At 41.8% G+C, this 16,836-nt stretch overlaps 1 protein-coding gene across 3 annotated transcripts in view; it reads left to right on the forward strand.

The window, feature by feature from the left end:
• LOC126249614 (glycine receptor subunit alpha-2-like) overlaps positions 1 to 16,836 on the forward strand; it is a 477,560-nt gene that overhangs the window by 334,653 nt on the left and 126,071 nt on the right. For all 3 annotated transcript variants that reach the window (XM_049951280.1, XM_049951283.1, XM_049951282.1), the window contains one exon: positions 13,007 to 13,107. In XM_049951280.1, coding sequence (XP_049807237.1) covers positions 13,007 to 13,107 — 101 coding nt within the window. The remainder of the gene's footprint in view (positions 1 to 13,006; positions 13,108 to 16,836) is intronic.

The raw sequence follows: 16,836 nt of genomic DNA on the forward strand, positions 1-16,836 counted from the left end.
AATGTGATACATGCCTGGGATCGATCCCAGGACCTAATTTTTTTGTTTTATGCTGTTCTCGAGCTGTGTATTTAACGTAGTCAGTCATTCTTCAGCAATTTTTGGCTGTTAAAAGTTCCTGATCGTGTAAAAAAACATTCGTCTTTAATTTATTGATGTGATAATCGAATGCTCCTCTGATCATTCACGTGTATTCGAAGAATTTGTTTGGTGATCTTCGTAATTGATGATATGAATTATGAAACTCTCCATGGAGATTCCTACCCTTGTAAATTTCATGCACAGCATTCCTTTTTGCTTTATTTTCTTAAGTAAACCTAATTTTGTAGCCTTACTCTCCAACTACAGTTTTCTACAGTTTAGGGGCGCCGTTTTATAGAAACAGCTGATTGGCTCTTAGCAGCCATCTTGTAGCTCGACAAGGTCGCTCGCACGCAGGACAGCCGAGCTTTTCACCCGATACTGCTGCTTATCGCTGAAGTGTCGCGTATCCAGAAGTCGCTCGCTGTCGGTTGCTTCTGTCGCTCACATAGGACACGACCTAATGATAACAATCCTGATCGCCAAATGCGATTTTGCAAATGGTACTGATGACGAACAATTTGTGGCGAAGGTAGTGTGGAGTGACAATGCACAATTTAAACTTAATGGAATGGTGAATCTGCATAACAGGTTGTACTGGGCACTGGAAAATCCGCATGTTTATGTGGATAAAGCGGTCAATCTACCAGGAGTTCATGTGTGGTGTGGACTATCATCTAGGGTCTTAGTAGGACCCTCTTTCTTTGATGCTACTGTCACTGGAGAAGTTTACCTGGAAATGTTCTGCACATAAATTTTGCCAGGTATACGTGTGCTTTATAGAGCTGATGAAGAGGTCTTCTACCAACAGGACAGGGCGCCACCACACTACCACCTAGCCATATGAGCTTTCCTGGATGACAATTTTCCAGGGCATTGGACTGGACGAAGAGGGCCTATTCAGTTCCCTCCACGTTCGTCAGATCTAATACCTATGGACTTTTGCTTGTGGGGAACTGGGAAAGATAACGTCTATCGACGTAAGCCATGTACGCTGGAGGAACTTCGCCAGGAGATTACAGCGACATGTGCAGCTATCGCCACAGTAACATTGACTGATGTAGTTGCGGAGACCGCTCGTCGTTCTGTTATGTGTATAGCTGCCAACGGTGAACATTTTGAACATTTAAAGTAACCATGTGCTAAACTGGAGGTTGTACAACATGTGTGATCAATTATTAAATGTAAAATAAACACAGAAGCAATACTTTTCGTTCCTTAAAGTTTGTATGCATTTTTCTGGCGGACTGTGTTTATTACTTTTCAAAACATGTTCCTTCTGGTATATTACAAGGTTGACACACTGAAACTACAAGTTTCACAAACCTAACCCAGAAACAAGTATTACCTCCTGTTTTCAGCAGTAGTTACGCAGTTTTAGGCATGGTATGTGTGAACATATTTACATACATAAAAACACTTTTAGTCTCACAGTGCTTTTTCAACAAAATTGAAACAATACAAAGAATATGTAAATGTAAAGGTGCTAGATTTCCACTTTTATGCGGGTGTTGTTACTTCTAAAATATTATAAAGGTAATTCATTATTATTTGTACCAAGATGTCATTTGCCAAATAAATTTTTCTTCTAGGTATTAGATGTGACTGTAAATCGCAAAATGGTTTCAACTGTCAAATTTTTTCTTTCTTAGGAAGAAACTAATTTTTGCTGCAAAAATATGACTATCAAATCAGTTTGTTCGCTTAACATATTCTCGTGAAATTTTTTCTCTGTGAAGCAATATATTTGGTTGTTCTAGCAGATCAAGTTTTCTACCATTATTTTCTGTGTGGGGTACAGTTAGGCAGTTGTGAATTTCTTTCATTAGCGCATGTCTATTCAGGAACAGGAAATTGGCACCATCAAAACAACTGCAATGAATAATAGGTACTCAGTAACTCGATTAACAAAATGTACAACAAAATACAGGTCGACATCACCAATGGAAACTTCGCCAACAGCTTAACTGTATTCCATAGAGAAAATAATGATATAAAATTTGATGTGCTAGAACAGCCAGAAACATTGCTATACAGAGAAAAGTTTTCCAAGAACATCTGAAACGCACAAACACTATAACAGCCACAGTTTTTTCAGCAAAAAAAAAAAAGATGGCTCTGAGCACTATGGGACTTAACATCCGAGGTCATCAGTCCCCTAGAACTTAGAACTACTTACCCTAACTAACCTAAGGACATCACACACATCCATGCCCGAGGCAGGATTCGAACCGGCGACCGTAGCGGTCGCGCGGTTCCAGACTGTAGTGCCTAGAACCGCTCGGCCACTCCGGCCGGCTTTTTCAGCAATTTCAAAAGTTTATTTTATGCTAAAGAAGCAAGAATTTAACAGCTCAAGCAATTTTACAACGCACGGACTCATCCGATATCTACAGAAATTGGCAAATAATATCTGTGTATACGTAATAATGTAATATCTTTATGTTGTTCTTCTGACCTTCAGTTTCAATACTGGTTTGATGCAGCTCTTCGTGCTACTCTTTCCTGTGCAAGCCTCTTCATCTCTGAATAATGACTGCAGCCAACTTCCTTCTGAATCTACTTACTGTATTCACCTTTCGGTCTTCCTCTAATATTTTTGCTCCCCACACTTCCCTCGAATACTAAATTAGTGTTCCGTTGGTGTCTCAGAATGTGTCCTATCAAACTATCCCTTCTTTTGACCAAGTTGTGCCACAAATTTCTTGTCTCCTCATTACTATTCAGTACCTACTCATTAGTAACGCCCATTTAATCTTCAGCATTTTACTGTAGCACCACATTTCAAAAGCCTCTATTCACTTCTTGTTTAAACTATTTATTGTCCATATTTCTCTTCCATACATGGCTACACTCCAGACAAATACCTTCACAAAAGACTTCATAACACTTAAATCTATATTCGATATTACAAATTTCTCTTCTTCACTGACGCCTTTGTTGTGATTGCCAGTCTACATTTTATATCCTCTGTATGTCGGTCATCATCAATTATTTTGCAGCCCAAATAGCAAAACTCATCCACTACTTTTTGTATCTTGTTTGCTAACGTAATTTCTTCCGTTGATATAATACAATTGCACCCCATTATCCCTGTTTGCTTTTCTTGATGTTCATTTAACATCCTCCCTTCAAAACACTATTATTTCCATTCATCTGATCTTCCAAGTCCTTTACTGCCTTTGACAGAATTTCAATGTCATCAGCAAACCTCAAAGTTTTTATTTCTACCAGCTGAACATTAATTCTTTCTCCAAATTTTTTTGGTTCCTTTTACTGCTTGATCAATGTATAGATCGAGTAATATCGATGATAGGCTACAACCCTGTCTCACTCCTTTCTCTTCCAATGCTTCCCTTTCATGACCTTCGACTCTTGTAATTGTCGTCTCGCTCCTGTATAAGTTGTAAATAGCCTTTCGCTCCCTGCCTTTTACCCCTGCTACCTTCAGAATTTCAAAGAGAGTATTCCAGCCAACATCGCCAAAAGCCTTCTCCAAGTCTACAATACTCTAAGTGAGGGTTCACCTTTCCTTAACCTATCTTCTAAGAAAAGGCGTAGGGTCAGTACTGCCTCGCATGTTCCAACATTTTTTTCGGGATTCAAACTCATCTTCCCCGAGGTCATCTTCAACCACTTTCTCCATTCCTCTGTAAAGGATTTCTGTTATATTTTGCAGCTGTAACGTACTTAACCGTTTTTTCGGTATTATTCGCACATGTCAGCAACTGTTTCCATTGCAGTTGAAATCAATACAATCTTCAAGTCTGAGGGTATTTTGCCTGCCTCATATACCTTGCACACCAGATGTAATATTTTTTTCATGGGAGGCTTTCCCAAAGATAACAGTAGTTCTAAGGGAATGTCATCTATTCCGGGGCCCTTGTTTCGACTTAAGTCTTTCAGTGTTCTGTCAAATTCTTCTCGCAGTTTATCTCCCATCACATCTTCATCTATATCCTTTTCTAGTTCTATAATATTGCCTTCAATTTCATCTCCCATGTGTAGATCCTCTATATACTCCTTCCAGGTTTCACCTTCCCATTCTTTGCTTAGTACTGGTTTTCCATCTGAGCTCATGATATTCATACAACTGCTTCTCTTTTCTCCAAAGGCATCTTTAATTTTCCTGTAGTTGGTATATATATCTTTCCCCTAGTGAAACAGGTTTCTAAAGCCTTACATTTGTCCTCTAGCCATTCCTGTTTAGCCATTTTGCGCTTTTTCAATCTTTATATCATCTATATACATACCAAATATCTTTACATCATTTTGGAAATAACAACATTTCTATGAATGTGGAAACGTAGCATCTTTACCAAGATGGGACTACAAAATGCTTACGAGCATTTCCAATGAAGTATTCTGTGGTTGACTTAGCATTCGTTAGAATCTCACATTCATCATCTGTTTGGTCAACTCTGATGAAAGTGTGGTCGTACAAAAGAACTAATACGCACACTGCTAGTCCTTAAAATTACAACACCAGGAAGAATAGAAAATAAGGACATTTTACTTATTGCGTGTATGTAGTGTTTTAGGATGAGTATACGATTAAAACTGTTATGTTGAGGGATACAATGAGCAATATTTAATACACAGGGCAGCAACAATGGCTCTGTCCCGGCTGGGCATCAAGTCGAAACGAGTTCGGCTGGCACACATGGGTAATTCGTTTCTTACTGCTTCAACTCAATGACAGAGTTCGTCAACTGTAGGAGTTGGCGAGTGATTGATTGCCAGTTCCTCGGCCACCCATGATTACATACATTTTAAATAGCTGTGAGGTCTGGAGAACGTTCTGGTCAGGGCACCAGTCGACCGCCTCGCTACTACAGTGTCAAGGGAAGTCGTAGCCATGATCGGCGTTATTCTGTCCATTACGATACGTGACTTACTGTAAACAAACTCGTTCCCTGACTCGGGGTATCTGAGGTAACGAAATGATGTTGTAGAGCCAAGCAAATAATATGCCTGCCCTCTTTGAAGCTAGTCGTGTGGGACCATTGAGATACTGCATGGCGTTGCATATGGCCTTCCAACCGACCAATTCGAGCAGTAACATTCCGAAATGACAAAGCATACTGCCGCTCTTGATTCCTGACACGTGTTGGTCGTCGTTTCTGTTTCTTACATAAAGAATAACAAGCTCTTCTGTCAAAAAACAACATTCAAATGCCATTACAGAATGAGAACTCCGCTGCGTAATCTTTCTTCATATAAATCATCTGAATGTTTGTGTGGACACCTATTACTGGACAGTTATATGAGGTGTGTCCACCCTTCACCTTTATGACGACTTGAACTCTGCTGGTAACACTTTCTGTGAGATGTCTGAATGTCTGTCGAGGAATGGCAGCCCATTATTCCACAAGTGCCGCAACCAGAGAAGGTAGAGATTTTGGACGCTGAGGTCTGCAGTGCAGCCGACTTTCTAATTCATCCCAATGGTGTTCCATTGGATGGAGGTCGGGACTCTGGACACGCCAGTCGATTTCAGGAATGTTATTGTCCACAAACCTTTACCTCACAGATGCTACTGTATGACGCGATGCATTGTAATTCCGATACAGTCAATCAACGTTTCTGAACTGTTTCTCTGCTGTACATAGTATACAACCCTGTAAATGTGTCTATACCTTTCTGCATTTAGCATTTTCTTAAGCACAATAAGAGGAGCACATCCTAACCACGAAAACACTCCCATGTCGTAATACTACCTCCTCCGTACTTCACTGTTGGCAGGTAACGTTCTCCAGGCATTCGCCAAACCCAAACACTTCCATCGGATTCCCAGAGAGTATAGCGTCATTCATCATTCCAAATGACTCGTTTCCAGTCACGCACTGTCTAGTGGCACCGCTCTTTACACTAGTTGAAGCATCACTTACCAATTGCTACAGAAAATTGTGGCTTTTGAGGAGCTGCTCGCCCACTATAGGCCATTCTTTTTAACTCCAGACCCACAGACATTGTGCTAGTAGGAGTGCTGGCGACACTTCGGAACTCATGAGTGATTCCTTCCGCGGATTTCTAGCGTTTCAAATGGTTCAAATGGCTCAAGCACCATGGGACTTAACATCTGAGGGCATCAGTCCCATAGACTTAGAACTACTTAAACCTAACTAACCTAAGGACATCACACACATCCACGCCCGAGGCAGCATCGAGCTTGCGACCATAGTAGCAGCGCGGTTCTGGACTGAAGCGCCCAGATCCGATCGGCCACAGAGGCCGGCTTCTAGCGCTTTTTACAATGCTCGAAGGCCTGTGTCCTTTAGTACATGAGGTCCGTCTGGTCTTTGTTTAGCTGTTGTTGTTTCTTCGCTTGTCCACTTCAGTCACATCTCCAACAGTCAATTTGGGCAGCTTTAGAATGGGTGAAATATCCCTGGTGCATTTGTTACTCAGATAAAACCTAATGGCTAGCCCACATTAGAGTTCTCCTGACAGCCGTTTCCGCTCTTACTGCTTCTCTTCTGACAATAAAGTACTCCTCGCCTCCAATTATACTGGCGATTCCGCCTCTGTTGACATCTAGTGATCAGTTCCGCATTACGTAAGGGTGTTCCGGTTCTTTTGATCAGGATGTGTGCAGCATGTAGATGGTATTGCTCTAAACTACTTGGTGTAGTTGTGCTGAAATGCTTATTATTTCAATATCCAAGCATGTAGTACACTTTATGTAATTCTGTCGTTTGTTGCAGCGTGCCTCCACAGTTTCACAACTTTGACGGCTAAAGTATATTTTAATTACTACTGAACGTAATTGAGGTCAAACATTTCTTCCTGTGACAATAAATAATATTTCTAAATACTAATAATATTACAAAAGTGTGACAGCTAAAATTTAAAAGATATTTCTAGATGTGACCTGCCTTTCAGAAGCACCATTCTGTGCGCAATTACATAATTAATGAAAAAATATATAATATATAAATCCTTGGGTAACAGAAGAGATATTTAATTTAATTGATGAAAGGAGAAAATATAAAAATGCAGTAAATGAAGTAGGCAAAAAGGAATACAAACGTCTCAAAAATGAGATCGACAGGAAGTGCAAAATGGCTAAGCACGGATGATTAGACGACAAATGTAAGGATGTGGAGGCGCATATCAGTAGGAGTAAGACAGATACTGCCTACAGGAAAATTAAAGAGACCTTTAGAGAAAAGAGAACCACTTGTATGAATATCAAGAGCTCACATGGAAACCCAGTTCTAAGCAAAGAAGGGAAAGCAGAAAGGTGGAAGGAGTATGTAGAGGGTCTGTACAAGGGCGATGTTCTTGAGCACAATATTATGGAAAAGGAAGAGGATGTAGATGAAGATGAAATGGGAGATATGATACTGCGTGAAGAGTTTGACGGAGCACTGAAAGACCTAAGTCGAAAGAAGGCCCCGGGAGTAGACAACATTCCATTAGCACTACTGACCGCCTTGGGAGAGCCAGGCCTAACAAAACTCTACCATCTAGTCGAGGGGCATGAAAGGGAAGCAGTGGTTGGGAAGGGAGTGAGACAGGGTTGTAGCCTATCCCCGATGTTATCCAATCTGTATATTGAGCAAGCAGTAAAGGAAACAAAAGAAAAATTCGTAGTAGGAATTAAAATCCATGGAGAAGAAATAAAAACTTTGAGGTTCGCCGATGACGATATAATTCTGTTAGAGATAGCAAAGGACCTGGAACAGCAGCTGAACGGAATGGACAGTGTCTTGAAAGGTGGATATAAGATAAACATCAACAAAAGCAAAACGAGGGTAATGGAATGTAGTCGAATTAAATAGGGCGACGCTGCGGGAATTAGATTAGGAAATGAGATGCTTAAAGCAGTAAATGAGTTTTGCTATTTGGGGAGCAAAATAACTGATGATGGTCGAAGTAGATAGGATATAAAATGTAGACTGGCAATGGAAGGAAAGCGTTTCTGAAGAAGAGAAATTTGTTAAAATCGAGTATACATTTAAGTGTCAGGAAGTTGTTTCTGAAAGTATTTGTATGGATTGTAGCCATGTATGGAAGTGAAACGTGTACGATAAAGAGTTTAGACAAGAAGAGAATAGAAGCTTTCGAAATATGGTGCTACAGCAGAATGCTGAAGATTAGATGGGTAGATCACATAACTAATGAGGAGGTGTTTAATAGAATTGGAGAGAAGAGAAATTTGTGGCGCAACTTGACTAGAAGAAGGGATCGGTTGGTAGGGCACATTCTGAGGCATCAAGGGATCACCAATTTAGTATTGGAGGGCAGATTGGAGGGTAAAAATCGTAGAGGGAGGCCAAGAGATGAATACACTAAACAGATTCAGAAGGATGTAGGTTGCAGTAGGTACTGGGAGATGAAGAAGCTTGCACAGGATAGAGTAGCATGGAGAGCTGCATCAAACCAGTCTCTGGACTGAAGACCACTACAACAATGTAATAATAAAATTATGCTTACTTTCCACCTTCAGAACTACATAGTTTTTATAGTGTAAGTAGGCTGTTAAGGTTTTTTTATTGGTAACGCCACGTAGCGCTCTATATGAAAATCACTGACTGTGCTGTGTGCAGTCTGAGGCTGGTCGGCATTGTTGCAATAGTCGCCATTGTAGTGTTGGGCAGCTGGATGTTAACAGCGCTTAGCGTTGCGCAGTTGGAGGCGATCCGCCAGCAGTGGTGGATGTGGGGAAGTGAGATGGCGGATTTTTGGGAATGGATAATCTGGAGGTGTGTACATCAGAAACAGTACATTTGTAAGAATGGATGTCATGAACTGCTATATATATTATGACTATTAAGGTAAATACATTGTTTGTTCTCTATTAAAATCTTACATTTGCTAACTATGTCTATCAGTAGTTAGTGCCTTCCGTAGTTTGAATCTTTTATTTAGCTGGCAGTAGTGGCGCTCGCTGTATTGCAGTAGTTCGAGTAATGAAGATTTTTGTGAGGTAAGTGATTTGTGAAACGTATAGGTTAATTTAGTCAGGGCCATTCTCTTGTAGGGATTACTGAAAGTCAGATTGCGTTGCGCTAAAAAGTATTGTGTATCAGTTTAACAACAGTCATGTACAATTTTTCTAAGGCATATGAAACATCCACTACAATGGCGCCTATTACAACAATGCCGACCAGCCTCAGACTGCACACAGCACAGTCAGTGATTTTCATATAGAGCGCTACGTGGCGTTACAAATAAAAATACCTAATCAGCCTACTTACAATAGTTGTCACTAGTTTTGATCTAATTAGGCCAACTTCAGATCTAAAATTTCATAGAAAAGTGTATTTTATTCTATTTTATTTTGTAAGTAAAACTAGTCTTTTTAGACCAAAACTAGTTATAACTACAAAAATGTGCTCTCTTCTCGGAAATATATCTACAACTGTGGAGAAAACTGTCAAACATACATAAGTGCCAAGTAAATGCCACTAAAAACGTAACATATTTTGAGGAGAAAAGGTGCAACTGTAAGTAATAGATCCCGCTCGAAAATTTGGGCCAAAACTCTGACAGTGCGCAGTTTTGACCTATGTTATCAAAAGTATCCAGACACCCCCAAAACCATGCGTTCTTCATATTAGGTGCATTGCGCTGCCACCTACTGCCAGCTACTCCATATCAGCGTCCTCAGTAGTCAGTAGACATCGTGAGAGCGGAGAATGGGGTACTCCGCGGAACTCATGGAGTTCGAACGTGGTCAGGTGATTGGGTGTCACTAGTGTCATAAGTCTCTAAGCGAGATTTTCACACTCCTAATCATCCCTAGGCCCACCGTTTTCGATGTGATAGTGTAGTGGAAATGTGACATGTACTGCGCAAAAGCGTACAGGCCGACCTCGTCCGTTGACTGTCTGAGACCGCCATTAGTTGAAGAGGGTCGTAATGGGTAATAGGCAGACGTCTATCCAAACCATCACACAGGAATCCCAAACTGCATCAGCATCCACTGCAAGTACTATGACAGTTAGGTGGGAGGTGAGAAAACTTGGATTTCATGGTCAAGCGGCTGCCCATTAGCCACACATCACGCTGGTAAATGCCAAACGACGTCTCGCTTGGTGTAACAAGCGTAAACATTGGATGATTGAAGAGTGGAAAAACATTGTGTGGGGTGACGAATCACGGTACACAATGTGGCGATCCGATGGCAGGGTGTGGGTATGGCGAATGCCCAGTGAACGTCATCTGCCAGCGTGTGTAGTGCCAGCAGTAAAATTCGGAGGCGGTGGTGTTATGGTATGGTCGTGTTTTTCATGGAAAGGGCTTGCAACCCTTGTTGTTTTGTGTGGCACTATCACAGCACAGGCCTACATAGATGTTTCAGGCACTTTCTTGCTTCCCACTGTTGAATAGCAATTTGGGGATGACGATTACATATTTCAACACGATCGAGCACCTGTTCACAATGCACGGCCTGTGGCGGAGTGATTACACAATTATAACATCCCTGCAATGCACTGGCCTGCGCAGAGTCCTGACCTGAATCCTATAGAATGCCTTTGGGATATTTTGAAACGCCGACTTCGTGCCAGGCCTCACCAACCGACATCGATACCTCTCCTCAGTGCAGCACTCCGTGAAGAATGGGCTGCCATTCCCCACGAAGCCTTTCAGCAAAATTCAAATGGCTCTATGCGCTATGGGACTTAACATCTGAGGTCATCAATCCCCTAGACTTAGAACTGCTTAAACCTAACTAACCTAAGGACATTACACACATCCCTGCCCGAAGCAGGTTTCGAACCTGCGGCCGTAGCAGCAGCGCGTTTCTGGAATGAAGCGCCTAGAACCGCTCGGTCACAGTGGGTGGCAAACCTTCCAGCACCTGATTGAATGTATACCTGCGAGAGTGGAAACTGTCATCAATTCTAAGAGTGGGCCAAAACCATATTGAATCCCAGTATCGCCCGCATCTCGTGGTCGTGCGGTAGCGTTCTCGCTTCCCACGCCCGGGTTCCCGGGTTCGGTTCCCGGCGGGGTCAGGGATTTTCTCTGCCTCGTGATGGCTGGGTGTTGTGTGATGTCCTTAGGTTTGTTAGGTTTAAGTAGTTCTAAGTTCTAGGGGACTGATGACCATAGATGTTAAGTCCCATAGTGCTCAAAGCCATTTGAACCATTTTTTTGAATTCCAGTATCACCGTTGGGGGGGGGGGGGCGTCGTCGCGAACTTGTAAGTCATTTCTGTTAGGTGTCCAGATACTTTTGATCACATCGTGTAGCTTTTAAATGCGCGCACGCATCGGATTTCCCTCGCTCCAGCCCATTGCAGCTGCTTAATGTCCGAGTACGAAATAGTGTACAGTGAGTAAAAGTTTTGTGAAATACTGTTTTGATATTGGTAACATGCTTTGTTCATGGTGTCAAAATATACTATCTCTAATCTATAGCTGGTATCACAGATATGTTTCCTCTGAACATGTTTATGTTCATAAGTGAAACTCGCCACTGTGTTCCTCCATCACACTCCTGGCCTTGTGACATGGCACAATATCTTGTTGAAAAATGTCACTGCTGTGGGGAAACATGATCCTCATGAAAGGGTGTTTGTGGTCTGCAACCAGTGTGCAGTACCCTTTGGCTGCCATGGTGCCTTTCACGAGCTCCACTGGACCCACGGATGCCTACATGAATATCCCCGAGCATAGTGGAGCCGCCGCCAGCTTGTCTTCGTTCTGCAGTACAGGTATCAATAGGCTGTTCCTGGAAGACGACGGTTTCGCGCCCTCCTATCAGTATGACGAAGAAGGTAAAGGGATTAATCAGACCATACAACGCTCTGTCAGTGCACCAACGTCCACTGCCGATGGTCGCTTGCCCATTTCAGTCGTAGTTGCTGATCTTGTGGTGTTAAAATTGGCAAATGCATGGGTCATCAGCTGTGGAGGCCCATCGTTAGGAGTGTTCGGTGCACTGTGTGTTCAGACAAACTTATATTCTGCCTGTCATTAAAGTCAGACGTTAGCTCTGCCACAGTTCGCCTCTTGTCCTGTTGTACCAGTCTGCTCAGCGTACTACGTCCGGCATCTGTCGTGAAGGGTGGATGCCCGCCACCACGAAGTCTGGTTAGTTTCGCTACGTGTTGAAGACACTCACCACAGCACTCCTCGAACACCAGATAAGCCGTCAAGTTTGCGAAATGCTCGTGCCGAGCCTACAGGCCGTCACAATCTGCCTTCGGACGAACTCAGATGGATCACGTACCTCCCCCATTCTACACATGGGCAGGACGCTCACTGATACTACATGCACCGTGGGTGTGTCTGATTAGCAGTCAATCCTCACCAAATGAAGCTGCTATCTCCTGGACGGGTTTCTATCCGTAGTAGATCGGTGGTTATAACGTTCTGGCTGATCAATGTATGAGGTCAAGTTGGTGACGTTCAAGTGTAAGTGTGATGCAATATTGATAGTCGTCCCATTCTTTAGACACAAAGTGAAACTGGAGCACATCATGTAGTGTGCTGAGCCATGGATAAAGTTTACTATTGCTGCACTGTCATCCAGAATCTCTCGGCTGTTTGATATCACGATAGTGCCAACAGCTGTACCTTTTTGGTGTCACAAAATGATGTGTCTGACATGGGTGAGCTGCAGTTGCCATAGACATCATACCAACTGTGAGCATTTGTTTCCAGTCATAGATTTGCTACAGTGACAAAACATACAGCACAAGACTGGATTTTCATTTTGTGATGATGCAGAGAAGGAATAACAGAACTCTGTCCACCTCTCCTTACAGGTTTTTGTTGCCATGCAGGAGCTTATAAATTTGTTTGATGCTACTAACTATGGCTGTTGAGCTTACTACTAAGGAAAATTCTAACTAATGTATATGCTACTGATTCCATTTTTATTACGCAACTTAGAGTTTCATGTGGATATTCCCGTAAAGGAAATATAAAAACAGCTATCGCAGAAGTATCTTGTTTCATTTCAGGTAACTTCACCTGTCTGGAGGTTGTATTCGTGCTCAAACGTCGCCTGGGATACTACCTATTCCACACGTATATCCCAACCTGCCTGATTGTCATCATGTCTGTAAGTATGAAACGCTGTAATTGCTTGTCTATTGATGCGACTCTAGCATCGAGTTCCATCTGCACATACTACATGTCCTTTCCCAGAGCAATTTCAATCGCTTTTCCTTCTCAGACCATGATATTATTTCTGTAATCTACTAATCCTCTCAGTTATAATCTACTGTACACCTTCAGTTCAAATAACGGCTCCAGTCTAGCTTTTCCCAGCATAACTGCAAGCCTATCCGTCTCGTATCACCTATCTCTCATCTCTTGACCCTTCCCATTATTCATGATGCTTTCTTTTTTTCATATTGCTTCCTCCCCATTTGCACCTGCATCCAACTCCCTTACCTACAATGTTGCCACGAATCCATAGCACCGTCGTCCTCATAGGATACAAAAGCACACAAATCATGAACATCTCCTCAAACTTCAAATTATTATGTTTAATCTTAACAAAGTAGTTTTGTGTATTTTACTTGTTTTATTCAAGGGCTCGAGAGCAGTAACATAGCCGCTGCTAGCCACAGTCTACTGAAGGAATATAAATGACAGATAAATTTAAATACATGATTATTTGAGATTTGATTGTGTTGTTTAAAATACTTAGCTTCCCAGAAGTTCTTTCCGTTTGAAGCGAAATGCAAACTGTTACTTATGATATACGCTGGTGTGCAAAACTTAAGGATGAAAGTAACTTCCCATGATGGGTCATTGCCAAGTAACATAGTTCAATGAAATGTAGGCCATGCGTAGGAATAACTGCTATAGTATAGTACAGAAAAAAACGGAAAATAAATACGCAATGAAACAAACAGAAATTACACTTTTATTCAAAGACAACAATTACACTCAAGTCACCGCAATTCAGAATGGTTCCCACGACCTTGCAAGCCAGGACCTAATTCTCATTAGGGTGTATAATCACCATGGACGGCAGTGCACGCCCTTAAACGTTCACTCTATGCTGGCACGAGGTTGCTAAGGAGTTCTTGCGGTAGGGCGTTCCAGGCCTCCAATAGCGGTGTTGACAATTTCTGGATGGTCATTAGTGCATGTAGACATGTTGCAATATGTCTCCCATACACACCCGACATGTGTTCGATGGGATTTAAATCCGGAGAGCGGGCAGGCTAGTCCATTTGCCGAACATGCTCTTGATCCAAGAATTCCTCCACCTGCGTTGTTCCAAGCAATCACTCCTTGTCATCTACAAAACTCAAGGCTCAGCCAAATGCACCCGCAAAATACGCATTATGTGCATTACCTGTTCCCATCTCTCGTCATGTGAGGGTATGTCCATCAATGTGGAACATAATCGTTTTGTTGGTTCAGGTGTTATGATGTGAGGTGACACGTTTACACCGTTGTACGCCCCTACTGACCTCCAAACCTTGAACATGGTACTCTCAATGGTCAACGTTATTGTGACATTGTACTCCTTCCCATGTGCGTCTTTTCAGGGGTGCATTCAGTCCTGATGTCGTTTTTATGCATGACAGTGCGTCACCACATTGAACTGCTCAGGTGGAGAGGCGTTTCGGATGAGAGGATATTTGGCAAATTATCTAGCTTGCTCGTTCTCCATATTACTTTCAGTTACATTCTGTGCTATACTGCAGTAGTTCTGTCTATGTATGATCTAAGTTTCATTCAGTATGTTACTTGGTTCTGACAGATCATACGAAAGGTACTTGCGTCCATACGTTGTAAGGACCAATGTACATAATACGATGTATACTGTCATTAGATAGACGTTATGAAAATTAACAATTGAAATCGGCTGATTTTACAAGTATATGAGTAACTTAATTTGAGATTGCTGCTATATTGGAGAGAGGGAAATGAGACAGATAGAGAGAGCTCTGCGGCCAATTACTCATGAATGCATTTACGCGTTTAGCTTAGATATATGCCACTGGTCGTCTTGGACAGAAACATGAAAGAAGAAGGAACGAGCAGTGGAAGAGGGAGGCTGCACACAAGAAAGCCTCAGAAACCATTTCGATTTTTTCCAACTTATTACCAAGTTGTACATGTTTACTTTGGCCAGTGATTTCTGAATGAACGTGGTACTGGGTAAACTGAGCATCTCTCGGTATGCTAACTCACAACACACATGGGGAATGCTAAGGGAGAATAACATTACAAGGCCAGTATGAGCACATTCCATTCTTATCAGTGATGAGATAAGGGGGTAATAGGTTAAATATCCAGTGTTAGGTTACACACTTGGCCGACATAAATTCAAGGTGACCCACCACTCCCCTCCGCTTGGGGAACGATTGGGAATTGATCGAGGTCACCCAGGGAACGCCCACACTTCTCAAGCAGTTGTGCGAATTATATTCAGGGTCATGGTGTAACTCGATACCGGTCGTGTGATATAAAACTGGCGAGAACCCTAACCCCCCTCCCTTTTCCCTATCTCGCTCAACCGTCAGGAGCACAATAAAATTGTGGGAAACCCAATGCACCAACAAGATTCGAGCTCCCACTCCTCCTCCTTAGCATTCTCCATAACTAGCTCAACTGTGTAGTCTCCTCCGTCGAGGTCTGTGCATCATGGGAAGAGGTTTCAGGTTTGTTGTATCAACAATAATTCTATAGTGAAAGGGTTTGGAAATAAAAAATGATATAACAGTAAACTTTAAGGTTTACTATTAACAATTTTTATAATAATATGTTGTTATTTATTAACAAATTTTTATTTTATTTACGAGCTGTTTGCTTCTGACAGCAAATCTCACAGTGGTATTTCTAAAAAGCTATTTTTCATATGTACAATAATTTTCAATTTTTGTTGTTGATGTATTTACAAAGCCATTTCTTTTTCTTACTTATACATACATAGGTTTTATTTGAAATGCTGTTATAATTTCTGATCACTTATGACTATCAGAAACAAGAACTTAAATACTACATCTTCCATTTTGGTTCCACATGCATTATTTACATTTTCTTTCTACATACATTATTTAGATTATCTAGTATTAGATTTCTGATTATTTGTTTCTATACACAGAATATACATGTGCAACAGGGAATAAAAGTGTCAGGTGAAAGAGAAACCACACACACACACACACACACACACACACACACACACACACACACACACACACACACCTATGACGAGCAGTTCATGCAGCTATTCTGCACACACTCACATATACACATCAAACAGTCACAAATAAATACACACCCACACAGTCAATCACACCAGTGAATAGTGTGAGTATAAAATGAATTGTTCATTAACTTTAAAAATCTTTTCCAATGTCGCCTGTCACCAGTGACTACTTTACGATGTTAACATCAATATACCCTTTCAACCAACATTGCTGCTTTTAGGAGATTCCGTGGGTGGTACTAAAAATTTCCATCCCCAACCTGAGGTATTGATGGTGTTTTCTTGTGAGGAGGACATATTAGTTCTTAGTCCCCTGCATTGTAAAGAGTTGTGGAATGGAACCATTTCATGGAACATATTGGCAAGTCACTGTGTTCGTCATGCAACTGGGCAGACTATGGCAGTTCTATTTCCAGAACATATCTCGTCCAGCATGCACTACCTCATCATCGATTTACCCCTGCAGTCTGGTGATTTCCTCTTTGGACATCCATCAGAACCCTCCAGATGGTAGACTTTCTTATATGTCGTATGTCTACACACACTTCCAGGCAAAGGATGTAACTTAAATCGTCAGATGGTCCGTACACCCTCCTCACTAATACATGATGT

This window comes from Schistocerca nitens, chromosome 3 (assembly GCF_023898315.1).
Source record: "Schistocerca nitens isolate TAMUIC-IGC-003100 chromosome 3, iqSchNite1.1, whole genome shotgun sequence".
Lineage (NCBI taxonomy): Eukaryota > Metazoa > Arthropoda > Insecta > Orthoptera > Acrididae > Schistocerca > Schistocerca nitens.